Raw genomic sequence first — 13,495 nt, 5'->3', positions numbered from 1 at the left:
AAAGAACAGCTCAGAATGGCTGCTGGGGGCCCAGCGGTGTCAGCCGCAGAAGGCCTCGCCGCCCCCCAGCACAACCACAGCCCGGAGAGAAGCTCTGGGTCCACGCTCCTTCCCTACAACGTCCCCCCCACCACGGTTCTGGGGCAGCCCCACATGACCCACTCACACATGGGGGGCTGGATGCCAAGGAGAGAGGTTTGAGATGAAGAGCAGGGGAGAGTAGGACCCAGCTGAGCGAAACCTGCGTCCAACCTCTTTCCCAGCACCCAGGGGGTGGCCTCTGGTAGGCCACTCTCCAATAAGGGGAACCAGCTGGATGGCTGGCTACTGTCTGGGACCCTCCTCTCTTCCTTCAGTCTGTCCCCTCCGCACTCCAGCTCTCAGCTAATGCTACGACCTGGACCCACGTGGAGCATGTAGGTACAGACAATCCCACCTCACCTTCCTCCACCCCCACCCCGCCACAAACCACCATCCATGGTTCCTGCTGCCCACCCCCCTCTGCAGCTGCTGACAGCTGCATTGCCCCCCCCCCCAGGAGAAACCTCCTCCTCCCCAGCAACCCCAGGCCTCCTTCCTGGACCTCAGCACACTCCCACTGCACCCCTCCCACGCCAGCACTACAGCCCTGAGGTCATCGATGACCTATCTGCCACCTGCCCCGGTTCATAACCTATGCTCCTCTTTGTATGGCTGGCTGCCTCTCTTGACTCCAGCCATCCCTTCCTGGTCTCTGCTGCTGGGTCCTTCTCTCCGCTGGGGGTTCCCCTGTGCAGTGGTGGGAACTCCTCCTCCACCACCCCTGCCTCCAGCCTCCCCCTGGCTGAGTGCCTGCCCTCCCCACACCGGGGTCTCTCAACTGGCTCTTGGGCCGGGTCTTTCTGCTGAGCTGCGGCCCCACTCCCAAGCATCTCAGACTGAACATCTTCAAAGCCAAAATCTCAATTTCTGCCCCGAAACACCTCACCCTCTCCCTACCTTCTCTGTAAATGGTGCCACCATCCACCTGCAGCGGCCAAAAAGCGAAGAGCCCATCCTTAACACCTCTCACACCCAAAATGTCACCAGTCCTAGATCTACCCCATCTGTTGAGTGATTCTTCCAGCTATTGCCTCCCCAACTCTGCCTACCTCTCACCACCACCTGACCCCAGGGCACCTGCCCCTTGACCACACCCCTGCAACAGCCTCTCAGCACCTTCCCTGCTTCCCCTCTGCCCACCCCTCCCTCCCCCCATAGAAAGCAGCTAAAGGCCTCCAGTAGAAAAGCTGCCCAATTCTGAATCCCATCCAAACTCCTCAAGGCTGGCACAAGCTAGCTACCTCTCTTGCATCACACACTGACCTTTCCGTCTGCTGTGCTCCAACCACACGGCACCCGCAGCTGCCAACCCTGGCCTCCCCCGAGGGCTTCAGACTCACCCTCCCTCCGTCATCCCACACCTCTCTTCCTGGGCTCTCCCACACTGCCTCCTGCCCGGGCTGAACCTGCACAGCCCTACAGTGATTCCCTCCTCCCCCATCCACACCCAACCTTCTCATTCTTGCCCCTGCTACTCCCCCAGAGCGCTTCACTTCCTAGCAAGGGATTTTTACTTTTTCTTTTTACAAACATCTTTTTCTTCCCCTCTGGAAGCATAAGCTGAAGGACAAGGACTGGGTCTCAATGTATTCCGAGTCCCAGAACTGGCTAGCACTTCTCAGGGGCTCAGCTGATTGCCACATTAATGAATGAATGAATAGATAGGGGCATGGCTTCACCTGTGCGAAGAGGGCTCCCACTGAGCAGCAGCTGGGCTAAGTGGACTCAAGAGAGAGGAAGCCATCCCTGCCCCGGCTCCAGGGACCTCCCAGCCCATGCAGGGTCTGTGGCTAGGGCCCTGGAGAGACTGCCCCTGAGAGGGAGGTGTAGAGCGGAGCAGAGTGTACACTCCTTCATGGCAGATGGAGCCTGAGGCTCCTGGGAGAGTCAGCCTCCACACTCCCTTCTCAGGGCTGGTCACGGTTCATCCCTGGAGAAGGTTTCCAAGCCAATTTCACCGGAATAATAGTGGTGGAGACTGGGAAAGGCAGACACCTCCACCTTCCTCCCATCTGGGGGCCATGTCCTCTGACGGCCAGCCTGGGGAACTGCGGTGAGAAGCCAGGACTTGCAGGGAGCTGGGAGCTGGTGAGGGCTCTTTGGGCCGTGGCCTGTCCCAGCACTCCCGTGTGTAGCCAGGCCAGCCCTGCCTGCCACCTACAGTGTGCACCTCCACCCCTTACCGGCTCTCCTCTCCCTCTCCTCTGACAGCTGGCCAGTCTAAGAGCTTGTCCCAGGTGCCCCAGAGACAGCAGGAGAGCAGAGGCTGAATGGTGACCTCTGCTTCACCAGAGATGTGTCCCATCAGCTCCAATCCCCAGGTCTCAACCTCCAAATCTTCCACTTCCAACAGTGGAGGTGAGGGACAGACGTGTTGCCTCCTGGCTTCCCCTCGTCCATGTGGCCCCTGCGTGGTTCGTGTCTATGGCTTCCCATGCTCACCTAGCTCTGAGCAATGAAGAAACAGGCTCAGCAGGTTTTCAATCTCCACTCTCCAGGCAGCTCTGGAGCAGACGCTTCTAAAGCCTACGTTTCAAAAGCATCACGGCCCCCCTGCAGCCAGGCTGAGTTCATCCCCCTCCCTGATACACGGAACACGCTGGCCCTTTCTCTCTCGCTGACGACCCATGGTTTCGTCCTCTGTAGTCCCATCTTCGGTTCTGCCTCCACACCTCCCCCAGGAGGGGAACGGCGGGTCCTGAGAAGCGGGGGCCGTATCTCCTGCCTGTTTTCTGATCCATCAGGATCCTCTCTCCCCTCCCATTATGAGAAGCTGGCATTTGCCCTCTTGCCTCTGGCGGTCCCTTGAGTCCTTCCTGTCCTTTGTAATACCTGGAATCAGGACAATCCTCTTAAAAAAGAAAAGAAAAAGGCTCTGCAGTTCACAGCTTTTCTCAGAAGGTCACCAATAGCACCGGCAGAGTCCGTTACTCTGTCCCAGGCTACCTGGGCTGGAGTTTACATCTTGGGCATTCTTGGCATGGGGAAGTTTTAGTTCTGCGGGACTAGAACCAAGGGGAAGACACGGGGGAGCTGGACACTGCCCCAGGGCAGCGTGGAATCATTTGCTCCCAGCTCCATCTTTATCAGGGGCAGGCGGAGCCTTCCGAGAAGCTCAGAGAGGCTGCAGAGCAGGTGAGGGTCCTCTCACTGGCCACTTGATGTCGCCTCAGCTCCAGCAAGTCACTCGGTCCGCAGGGCCTACCCTCTGCACACAGCTCACAGAAAGAGCTTCAACTAACTCGGCTCCACTCACCTCCACGGGCCACAGAGCTGCACAGAGTCAGCCCCACCTCTCCTAAACCCACGCAGGAATGAGGGACAAGGGCCCAGGGGCTAGGGTACAATTCTGGATCTGCCGTGCCACATCCTTCAAAAGGGACAGGCTTCCCAGCTAGCGTCCCACAGCGAGTTCCCAGGCCTGCCCCGCCAGACCTCCTATCTTCAACTCTGGCACACAAAGCCCTGTGGGTCAGTCACTTCTAGGCGATGTCACCACCCCCTCCACCCAGCCTCACAGCTTGTCCCTGTCCCCTTGATTAAAACCGGAGCTGTCATCAAGAGCAAATGTTGGTTGTTGATGGCAGAACACAATTATCACGTCAGAGGCTCTCCCGGTCTGGCCTCAATGACTAGGGAAGGATCTGTAGAATTGGGCACATTCATTTTATGCAAAAAGTTCTGACTGAAGTTCTTCATGTGCCGAAAAACCATCCCAGCCTCATGGCATTTCAGAAGTTGGGGAATGAGGACCGTGGACCCAGGCCCTTCTGCTCAGATTTCCATCTGTGGCCGCAGGCAGCTCCAGAGCCCAGCTGCTGGCTCCTGGCTCGCAATCTCCCCCAGGACCTCTCCACAGTCCCCCTCTGCCCCACTGGTACTCTTCACTTGCTGTGCAAAACATTCTACCTCAATAACACAAAGCCAACCTCGGCCTCATGCTGAGCAAAAACCGCATGTTGACTGAATATTCAAAGCAGCAAAGCCAAGTTAGACAAGATGTGCCTGACAGAGTGGGAGTGTCTGGAATTTGCCCACACCTGCTGTCCCGCTCTCCCTGAAGGTCTGCTTTCCAGAGGTCAGGACACAATTCAGTGACAAAGGATCTGGTGGAGTCAGCCTGACCCCATTCACGCACTGCATCTCCGCAGGAAGGGCCATCACCCCCGGTGACCGATAAGGCCTGCCCTCCTTCCCCGCACAGGAAGCCGTGAGCTGAACTTGCTTCCCTCCTTGAGAGAAGCCCTTGGCTTGCCCCCAGCCCCAGGGCCAGAAGAGGGGCGTTCCCAGGCCGGCAGCCACCAGGGATGCCCTCCAGAGCCAGCCCTGCAGGAGACCCCGGACATTAAAGATAGGCATGGCTCCTGAAGCCCATCCCACCCCCACCTCCCAAAGAGAGGGAAGGAGAGGAGATAGTTACCCACAGCTCCCTACATCTCATCAGTGTAGGAGTACAACTGGGAGCCCAGACAACACAATTAGCAGGAGGCCGTAATGACTGCCGCATTGTCTGCTGGCACTCCCGCCAAGCAGGGGACCACAGAGCTCACCGACCTGCCAGGGGCCCCTTATGGGTAACAGGCTTGGGGATGGGGTGGCCAGCTGTCTTGGCTCTTTGCTATAGTGCTCCCTGTCCTTCTGTGTCTCTCTCTCATCGGCCCCTGATGACCATTCAGCCCTGAGCCCTGGTTTACAGATACTGCCCCACCTTCCTCAAATCCACCCCCATTCTCCACTTCTCTGCCCCCATTCTGTCCCGGCCCCTGCCACCCCGTGGCTCCCTAGACTTCTCCCACCTCAGCTCTCCTTCCCTCCACTCTGCCCCACCTTGACAGCCAGAGGGCTCTTTAAAAAACATCGATCATGTCACCATTGTGTTAAATATTGAACAAAACATCCAGAATCCTACTATGGACTCCATGTCCGTGCCCCCTCACCCAACATGCCCTCACCGAAAACCCAGATTCTGTCCCACCACAACCCCCAGGATGGCTCCCCCTGCTTTCTACCTCTGGGTGAAACAGTTTCCTCTCAAACCATCTACTTCCCTTTGTCACAACCCCTGCCTGGTTCAAGACTGTGATGGAGGGGTGCCTGGGTGGCTCAGTGGGTTAAGCCTCTGCCTTTGGCTCAGGTCCTGATCCCAGGGTCCTGGGATCGAGCCCCACATCGGGCTCTCTGCTCAGCGGAGAGCCTGCTTCCTCCTCTCTCTCTGCCTGCCTCTCTGCCTACTTGTGATCTCTGTCAAATAAATAAATAAAATCTTAAAAAAAAAAAAAGACTGTGATGGAAACACTGCGTGTGTGTAGCTGGCTTTGTGTGTGAAGATTATCAAGTTATCCATTAGGGACGCCTGGGTGGCTCAGTCAGTTAAGCATCTGCCTTCATCTCAGGTCATGATCCCAGGGTCCTGGGATCGAGTCCCACACCAGGCTCCCTGCTCAGCGGGAAGCCTGCTTCTCCTTCTGCCTCTGCCTGCCGTTCCCCTGCTTATATGCTCACTCTCTCTCTCTGACAAGTACATAAATAAAATTGTTTTTAAAAAGCTATTTATTTAAAAAAATACTAATCACGGTGGCCTTCTGCGTAAACCATATAAAGTGGTAGGAAGTGAGAAGGACACAGAAGCCTCAACAGAAACCACCTGGAATATCTAACAGGAAGGAAGACTGCTGTCAGGGCCGAGCCCCACGATCATGGTTGGAGGGGCAGGGCTGACTGCTGGGTCCACATCCAGGCTTCTGGTGCAGGAGGCACATTGTGTGTCTCCACTGCACTCAGGTGAACAGAAAAAGTGCTGCTGCTCAGCAGGCCAGCGGGCTTGTGTCGCAACCACAACAGAAAGGAGAGCCCCTGGTGAGTACTGACCGCTGGGAGCCCAGAGTGCTGTGCTGATGGGCGCAGCATCCCTCAAGCCTGCCTGCACCGACCCTCGGGTTCCAGGCAAAGAGATGTGGAGAGGGAGGCACAGAACTGCCACTGGAGGAGCCTCAGGCCAGCCAGGCCTCTGCTCTTTGTTCAGGCCTCCGGGGCCCTGGCAGAGCGGCGTGCCTCTGAGCAACCACACGCAGAGCCCTGGCTAATGCCGCCTGGCCTGCAGCGCTCAGCCAAGCATGCCCTGGGCTATTCCTCCCCAAGGGAAGGAGGACGCCAGGTCCAAAGGAGGGAATTTTCTTTGCCAGGTTAGAAAACACGAGACCACAAAGATCACGGGGAATGAAGACTCCTCCTCAGATTCTGGGTCTGCCCCCAAAGAGGAAAGGGTACCCTTTCGGGCCAGGGTCCGACGGGGCCGTACGCTAGATGCCTAGAAAGCCCCAGCATCTCAGCTGTGACAGAGCCCTCAGAAGACACACAGGCTGGGGCCTCAAGCACGCAGGCAGCGTTCTCACGGACAGAACCACCTCATCAGCTCGTTAGATCGGGCCCTGGGAGAGAGCAGTTCATTTACCTCCGAGGGGTTCTCTAAGGGGCAAACGCACTTCTAGGGACCAGGCAGGAGCCTGCACGACCATGGGACAGAAACCTGACAGAGCTGGTTCCAATTCTGTGTCAGACGCTGGTCTCTGGTGCCCGGCACAGAAGAGCTCCGTGCAGCCCCCTGGCCCCGTGTGCTCCTGCGGCGTCGTGCTGTCCCAGCAGCAAACACTCCAGCTGATGCCAGCTGGGTCCTGCCTTTCCCCAGCTGCCCCCGCCCTGGGTTCCACCTGAGAGCTTGAGAAGCCAGGCTGGGCCTCCCACTGGTTGAAAATCAGGGAAGAGGACAGCTCAGTCCCGGTTGCTGATCCCCTTACTGCCTTAAATGGCTTTTGCTGTTTAAGAAGATTTGGTGTCCTATGGGCAAAGGGCCTCCACAGCCCCCAGCAGCCCTGCCTTGCCACCAGCAGATGCTGCGGAAAGTGGTATTTGAGCAAGACTAGAGAAGCTGGTGATCAAAAGGTCATGTAGGAGCACTGTGACTCTGTGTCCTGGACCCTTGGCTCGGCCGTAAAGGCAGCACCCGATCTCAGCATGCACCGCACAGACTAAGGCACTGGTGTAATGACAACTTCCTGCACCTCACCTCCAGCTCCCAGTGTCAGACTCTTCAGGGGCTCGGGCTCTGGAATCTGAACTTTTAACAAACAGCACAGGCTTGGGAGCCCTGACCCACTGTTAAGAGGTCAGAGTGGAGGTGATTCATGAAATTTATTAACTTCCCAGGGTACAAGACATTGGCCCTAATATGGGAACCCGAGAATCATTAAACAGCCTGTGGAGGGGAGGAGAGTGAGGAACAGATTCCAATTATTGAGCTCTTCTGCAGGACAAGCAACTGAACAGCACCTTCTTTCCATGTGAGCCCAGCCCCCCAAGGATCAGGCTCACCGGCCTTACTCACCATCTGTTATGAGTGCTCTGCTGGTCAGAACCTTCCCCAGCATAAACTTCAACACAGCCAGGATACTGCAAAGGATCCCACTTAAAATAGAGACGCTGAACAGGAAGTCATCCTAGAAGAGAAAGTTCCAGATTTCAAAAGTTCGCTTCCTGCTAGAACAGATTGCCTGCAAACCATTTGCCTTAAGGATCAACTTTGTTCCCAGAACAAATGATCAATTGGGTATGCTGCCACCAGGTGGCAGTATCTTCTTCGGTTTCATAGGTTCGCTAGTTACCTGTGTCCCTGGGAATTGGAAAAAATGATCAAAAACAGATAATCCAGATTTATATTCCCTTGGACAACTGAGTATTCCTCTTCCTGTAGGAGATTCCCCTTCAAATTCTTCTGCCAAAATATCTGGCAAATCACTGATCAATAATGTAACTGGAATGCTAAACACAGTGCATGCTATGTGTGGTTTTTCACAAACAATTCAAAAAGCAGCTGGGGAATATGGGAACATATAAGTACGCCACTGGACTAAGAACACTTCAACACAGAGCCACAGGGCCAATTAGGGATGAAGCTACTTACAAGCGTGTTTTTTCCTTAAATTCACACAAGGCAATTAGAAGTTTAAATATAGCCTTCAAGGTGCAGAAAAGGCAGCTAAAAATAAAGTCTGCTATTGACGTTATCATAGCACTTCCTATAAGTTTTGACCTTAACTTTGCAAGCAATGAGTGAGTCACACACGCAAAAGCAAGCATCACCATCTCATGACATTAGAACCCACCACGCTCCTCAGCCTGGAGCTCCTGTGCATCATGAGACACAGCCTCCAGATTCTCTCCAGTACTAAAACGCAACTGCCAGCAGAAGTCTGATAAAGCATCACGTATACAAAAGAAGTAAGATTTCTGAAGCATCTTATTATCCAAACTCACTAACCTAGTGCCAGAAAGCTGGGAAGAAGGAAGACAGCCTGTTTTCCTGGCTTCAAAACTGAACAAAATCATTCGAAAATCACCTCCCCGGAAACAAGATATCTGCAAGGCATCAGAGCATCTCCCCCAGAATACTGATCAATGGTGGTTGGCCTTAACATATGTCCCCAGATCCTTTGCTAATCCTTCTTCTATGAGGTGCAGCTGAATTCCCTCTTTCCTGAGTGTGGGCTGGGCTCGTGACGGGTATCTAACAAGTAGGGTATGGTAAGGGGAAAATAGTAACTTTGCAGGGGAGAAGCCTGGCAAGGGATCTAAGCCAAGTGATCAAGATTAGCAGGACCATTAATGAGTCCTGCTGATATTATGTGCTTCCTGATATAAGATGACAGGACAAGAAGAACAGGTCTTGGTGTTCTACCCAAAAATCCATAACCTCAGCTCAATCTTGAAAATAAGCACCAAATGAACCCACATGGAGGGACAATCTACAAAATACCTGAGCACTACTGTTCACACATATCAAGGTCATGAAAGATAAGGAACAACCAAGAACCTTTCGCAGATTGTAAACTATGGAGACAGAGGTCTAAACTATGCCCTTTATTCCACCCCAAAATTTACTCAGTTCATACATATCACTACCTGTACTGTCCTGGACCGGATCCTGGAACAGAAAAAGGGTATTAAGTGGAAACGCTAGGAAAACTGGAATGGAGCCTGGAGTTTTGGTAATAGCCCAGTAATCTCGGAGTTTGGGCAAACGTGTCCTGGTTATCTATGTGAGATGGTAACGTCGGGGGCGGGGGACTGGATGAAAGATATACAGGAAATCTCTGTAACATCTTTGCAACTCTTTTATCTAACATTATTTCGAACTTTTAAGTTCTTTAAAAGAATCACCTCACTGAATTTTATTATTATTATTACTCTTATTATTATCATTTTCACCTCCTCAAATTATCAGTAAGGACCATGCCAAACCTGGCCTCTTTGTAGATCCTGAGTCTCTGCTGTGTATGAGGTGACAAAGCAGGGTCCACGAAGGGGAGGAGTGGGGGTGGGCAAAGATCTCCAAATCACAGCTCCCTTTGTGCAGGGACTCGCTCTCATCATGGGTGTCAGCACCCAGACTCTAAGGCAACATATCAACACAGACCCAGGTGCTGACAGGATTCAGAAAACTAAAGTTGGGAGACCAACACAGTCAAGCCCTTTGAGACCCCAAATTCAGAGGCTGAATTCTTGCTTTGCTCAATCCTCACACCTGAAGCCTTTCTGATTCCATTCAATCTGTTGGCAAAGCCCTCATCCCTAAATTCCCAGATGTAGAGAGAGTCTGCATTCACCCCATCTAAGTCCCAAGGAGCTGGGGCACCCCCCCATGTATCTTGAGACAAGCCACAATAGCTTTGGCTGTGCTCTCCTATCCCTAGGGTATCTCCTGTCTCCTCTCCCTATCCCAGGGAGCTCACTGCTGGATAGGGGGCCTTGGCTGAAGGGCAGTGATGCACCAGCAGACCTTTGCTCGCATCTGGACTCCACTGCTTACTGGGGAAGCAGACCCGAGGACTCTCAGCTTATCTCTCTCTACCGAGGCAGGGAGTGTGATACCGCAGCCCCTGGCAAGCAAATAATGGGCAGTCAATGTAGCAATTCATGTTCAAGGGTCCAAGCATGTGACACATGCACTAACTCATTCCACCGAACAGCCACGCTAAGCACTAACGCAAACCCCAAAGTATGCGAAGCACTCCTATAAAAGAAACGTTGGGAACTGATTACCTAGGAAAAAGTATGAACGGTGCAATGTGAAAAAGTATAAGAACAACTCTGAGTGGGACCAGAGTAGCTTGTCAAGGCTTCTGCTTCTAATCACCCGCATCGTTGAGGCCACACCAGTGAGGGACAAGTGTAGTTCTGGTCCCTCTGCGGGGTTCCTGTTGTCCCTGCTCTCTGCTTCGCTCTACACCCCCATTTCCCTCCTTCCAGGCAGCCCTGCTGCCTTCAGGGACAATATTCTGACAGATGCTTCTTCTGCAGCCCCCACCAGCCTGGAAAGTCTCATCCCTGCAGTAAACAATAAAGCCATATTCTATGCCTTTTAGAGTGGTTCCGATTCTCTGCTTGAACCTGAAATACCACTTCAGAAGGATGCTTCAGAGCGCTTACAGCAGTGCCCAGCTGCTGAAAATTGTCATCAAGAAGATCTGACCACCGGTTGACCTGCAAGCTGGACCGGGCAACCACAGGCTCCCCATCCCCCACCTGTCCTTGGAATGGGAGCCCCTTGCCTTCCCCACTCCCAGAAGCTGCCCCAAGGACCAAGCCTTGAAGAGAGAGGTGTGCTGTCGGGGCTCTCTGGACAGGGTATGTGACAGAACCCAGGTAACACCTCCACATCAATTTTCAAGATCGGGTGGACAGGACTGCAGAAATCTCATCTTGTGGCCACCCAAGGCAAGCCTCGTGTATGAGCTCACTTGCTAATAAAACTACCACCTACCCATCCGAAGTGGTCTTCCTCCTCCTTCCATCTCTTCCTGCCCTCCACCTATGCAGGCCGGTTTCCAATCACACCTGGGAAGCCCCAAGGAGCTCGTGAACTAACAACTGGTGAGCCAGCCAGGAAGGAGGCATCCGCAGGACTTCGCTACCGACCTCTAAGTAGGAAGGAGGGGCCCATATATTAGATGCTTGCGGACTACTATGAGACAACAGGAGATGCTTTAATGCACCTGTACAAAGACCCATGCACGGCGCACTGCAGCACAGAAGGGAAACACAGCGTGCCACAGTGGGCTGGCCCTGACTGTGCACTGTTCGGCTGGCACTGATGTCCCACCAGAGGCTGCAGCTCGGGTTACAGAGTTGGAGGAAGAGCTGAGGATACAGAAGGACAAATGGTGGTCCGTCCACTGCTCTGCCAGCTTCAGGGCTGGCCAGCAAGCTGGGGGAGCAGGATCATCAGCTGGAGACCGTGGCGTGCCCTCCCGCAAAGCTAGGAGGTTGCAAGCGATAGTGGCTGAAGATCCGGGCACCTGTGACAATGCCTGGTTAGGATGCTAAGTGGCGGAATCTCTGGGAAAGTGAGGAGAATGAAGAGGAGGATTTTATTCTGTAAAAGAGCCCTACTTAATTAACTTAAGGAAAAATAAGCTTTTTTTTTTTTAAAAGATTTTATTTATTTATTTGAGAGAGAGACAGTGAGAGAGAGCATGAGCGAGGAGAAGGTCAGAGGGAGAAGCAGACTCCCCATGGAGCTGGGAGCCCGATGTGGGACTCGATCCTGGAACCCCGGGATCATGACCTGAGCCGAAGACAGTCGTCCAACCAACTGAGCCACCCAGGCGTCCCGAAAAATAAGCTTTAATATCAAACATGTATGTATGGAAAACTAAAACATAATTTTCTTTCATCTGCTAAAAGGACAAAGTTTTCTTGGACTACTGGTCTTCTTTTGGATGAGATTATGAAAGGTTTTTCTTTACTTTTTAGGTAATCTTCCCAGAAAACAAAGAATCTGTGTTTTGTCAAAATAATTTCCTGTGCTTCATGTTACCTTTATCAGGTCTTTGATTATTTAACAAAACTGACTTTCTATTAAAAGGGGTATGTTTTTCACAGCTATGTAACTTTCTGCATTTGCCTTTGAAGTCTTTAATTATCACTTTAGTTAAATGGGAAACTAAGTATTATTTCACAGTGACCTGTGATCCTATTTAATCAAGCATTTTTAAACCTTTGGGTATTTTTGACAAGTTTCCCCAAAATCAAATATTCAATGAAGTCTTAACTATGAACCAACTTGGGAATTTTCCAGAGAGTCCCCAGAATATCTCAAAAGATGTGTTCTCTTTCCTTATGAAAGGAAGATATTGAATTAATTAGGCTATGAATGATGCTAAACTTCCTTTAGTGCCGATTTATTTGAAATTCCTAAAAGTGTGGTAAAATGCTATTAGTCATAATTTTAAAATGTATGGCACAGAAATAACCAAATTCTCTTGCTAATTACACCATAGTGAACACTTTAAATCTTCAACCGTGGCCATTTTTAAGTCTTTTATCATTTATGGACAGCTACTGTTTGCTCTGATGATTTCGCAAGAAGTATCCCTGCATAAGTGCTTCATTGTCAAGGAGATTCATGGAAGAGATTTCGATTAGTAGAGGTTTCTGGTAACTAAGATCAATTTGCCTTCATGTGGAAGGGACAATAATGAGTTTCAAGTTATCCCCAAAACTACCTGCATAGCCCCACAATAGGTCACGGACCTGCTCCTGTGTCTTCCTTCCCCACATCAGTAAAATGGGCCCATGACGTCAATGATACAATGTTAACATGTGAAGGCTGCCTTTGCTGCAGGACACTCTGCAGGCTTTGCTGGAATATCTGCAAGGGGGGGAAATGGGCAGTGAGTCTACAGGAAATTCAAGGCTGGTTGCAATAAGGTTTAGGGTGCTGTTTGGTCAGATAAGTTGCTCATCGTCCCAAAAGCTGTGATTGGTAAGAAGCAAGCCTATGTATCTCTTAGGATTGTGAAAGAGATACAGGTCTTGGTTGGGATTTGGGTTTTTCGAGGACTTGTGTTCCCCACCTGGCACAATGCCCCTTACTCTTGTGCTGCCTGGTAAGGAAAGGGCACATATGGGACTGGGGGTCAGAGCAGCAAGCCACCTTTGAAAAGGCAAGAATATTAATGAGGCAGATCAAAGCTCTGGGGATCTCCCCAAACAGGGATACCATTTGAGTTAGATGTGTCTAGGACTCCAGAAGGTAGGAGTCAGAGACTGTGGCAGAGACAACAAAGGAGAGACTGCCCATAGAATCTTGGTCCCGGCTTGGGAAGGGGGCAAAACCTGATGTACCCACAGAGCAACAGCTCCAACACCGTGCATATAGCATTCCTCCAGACAGAGCTCTTGGGAAGGAATGAACCACAGCAGCTACTAGGCTGCTGAGAGCTGTGCATGAACGCTAGCTCTTAACTGGTGGCATTGACAGTGGGCTGTCCGAAAGAAATTAACCCTATGGCTTAGACAAGGAGAAGCCAAGGGATGGATGATTCACACGTGGGCTCTGAGGGGTCAGGATGTACAG

General features: G+C 52.1%; 1 protein-coding gene across 1 annotated transcript in view; it reads right to left on the bottom strand.

The window, feature by feature from the left end:
- The window catches only part of TMEM163 (transmembrane protein 163), a 229,342-nt gene that overhangs the window by 2,132 nt on the left and 213,715 nt on the right, over positions 1-13,495 (bottom strand). Inside the window, exon 6 of the mRNA XM_047722525.1 lies at positions 7,463-7,574. Within this exon, the coding sequence (XP_047578481.1) occupies positions 7,463-7,574 (112 nt within the window). The remainder of the gene's footprint in view (positions 1-7,462; positions 7,575-13,495) is intronic.

This window comes from Lutra lutra, chromosome 3 (assembly GCF_902655055.1).
Source record: "Lutra lutra chromosome 3, mLutLut1.2, whole genome shotgun sequence".
Lineage (NCBI taxonomy): Eukaryota > Metazoa > Chordata > Mammalia > Carnivora > Mustelidae > Lutra > Lutra lutra.
The sequence above is the reverse complement of the archived record's forward strand: the minus strand, read 5'-3'. Positions and strand labels throughout refer to the sequence as shown.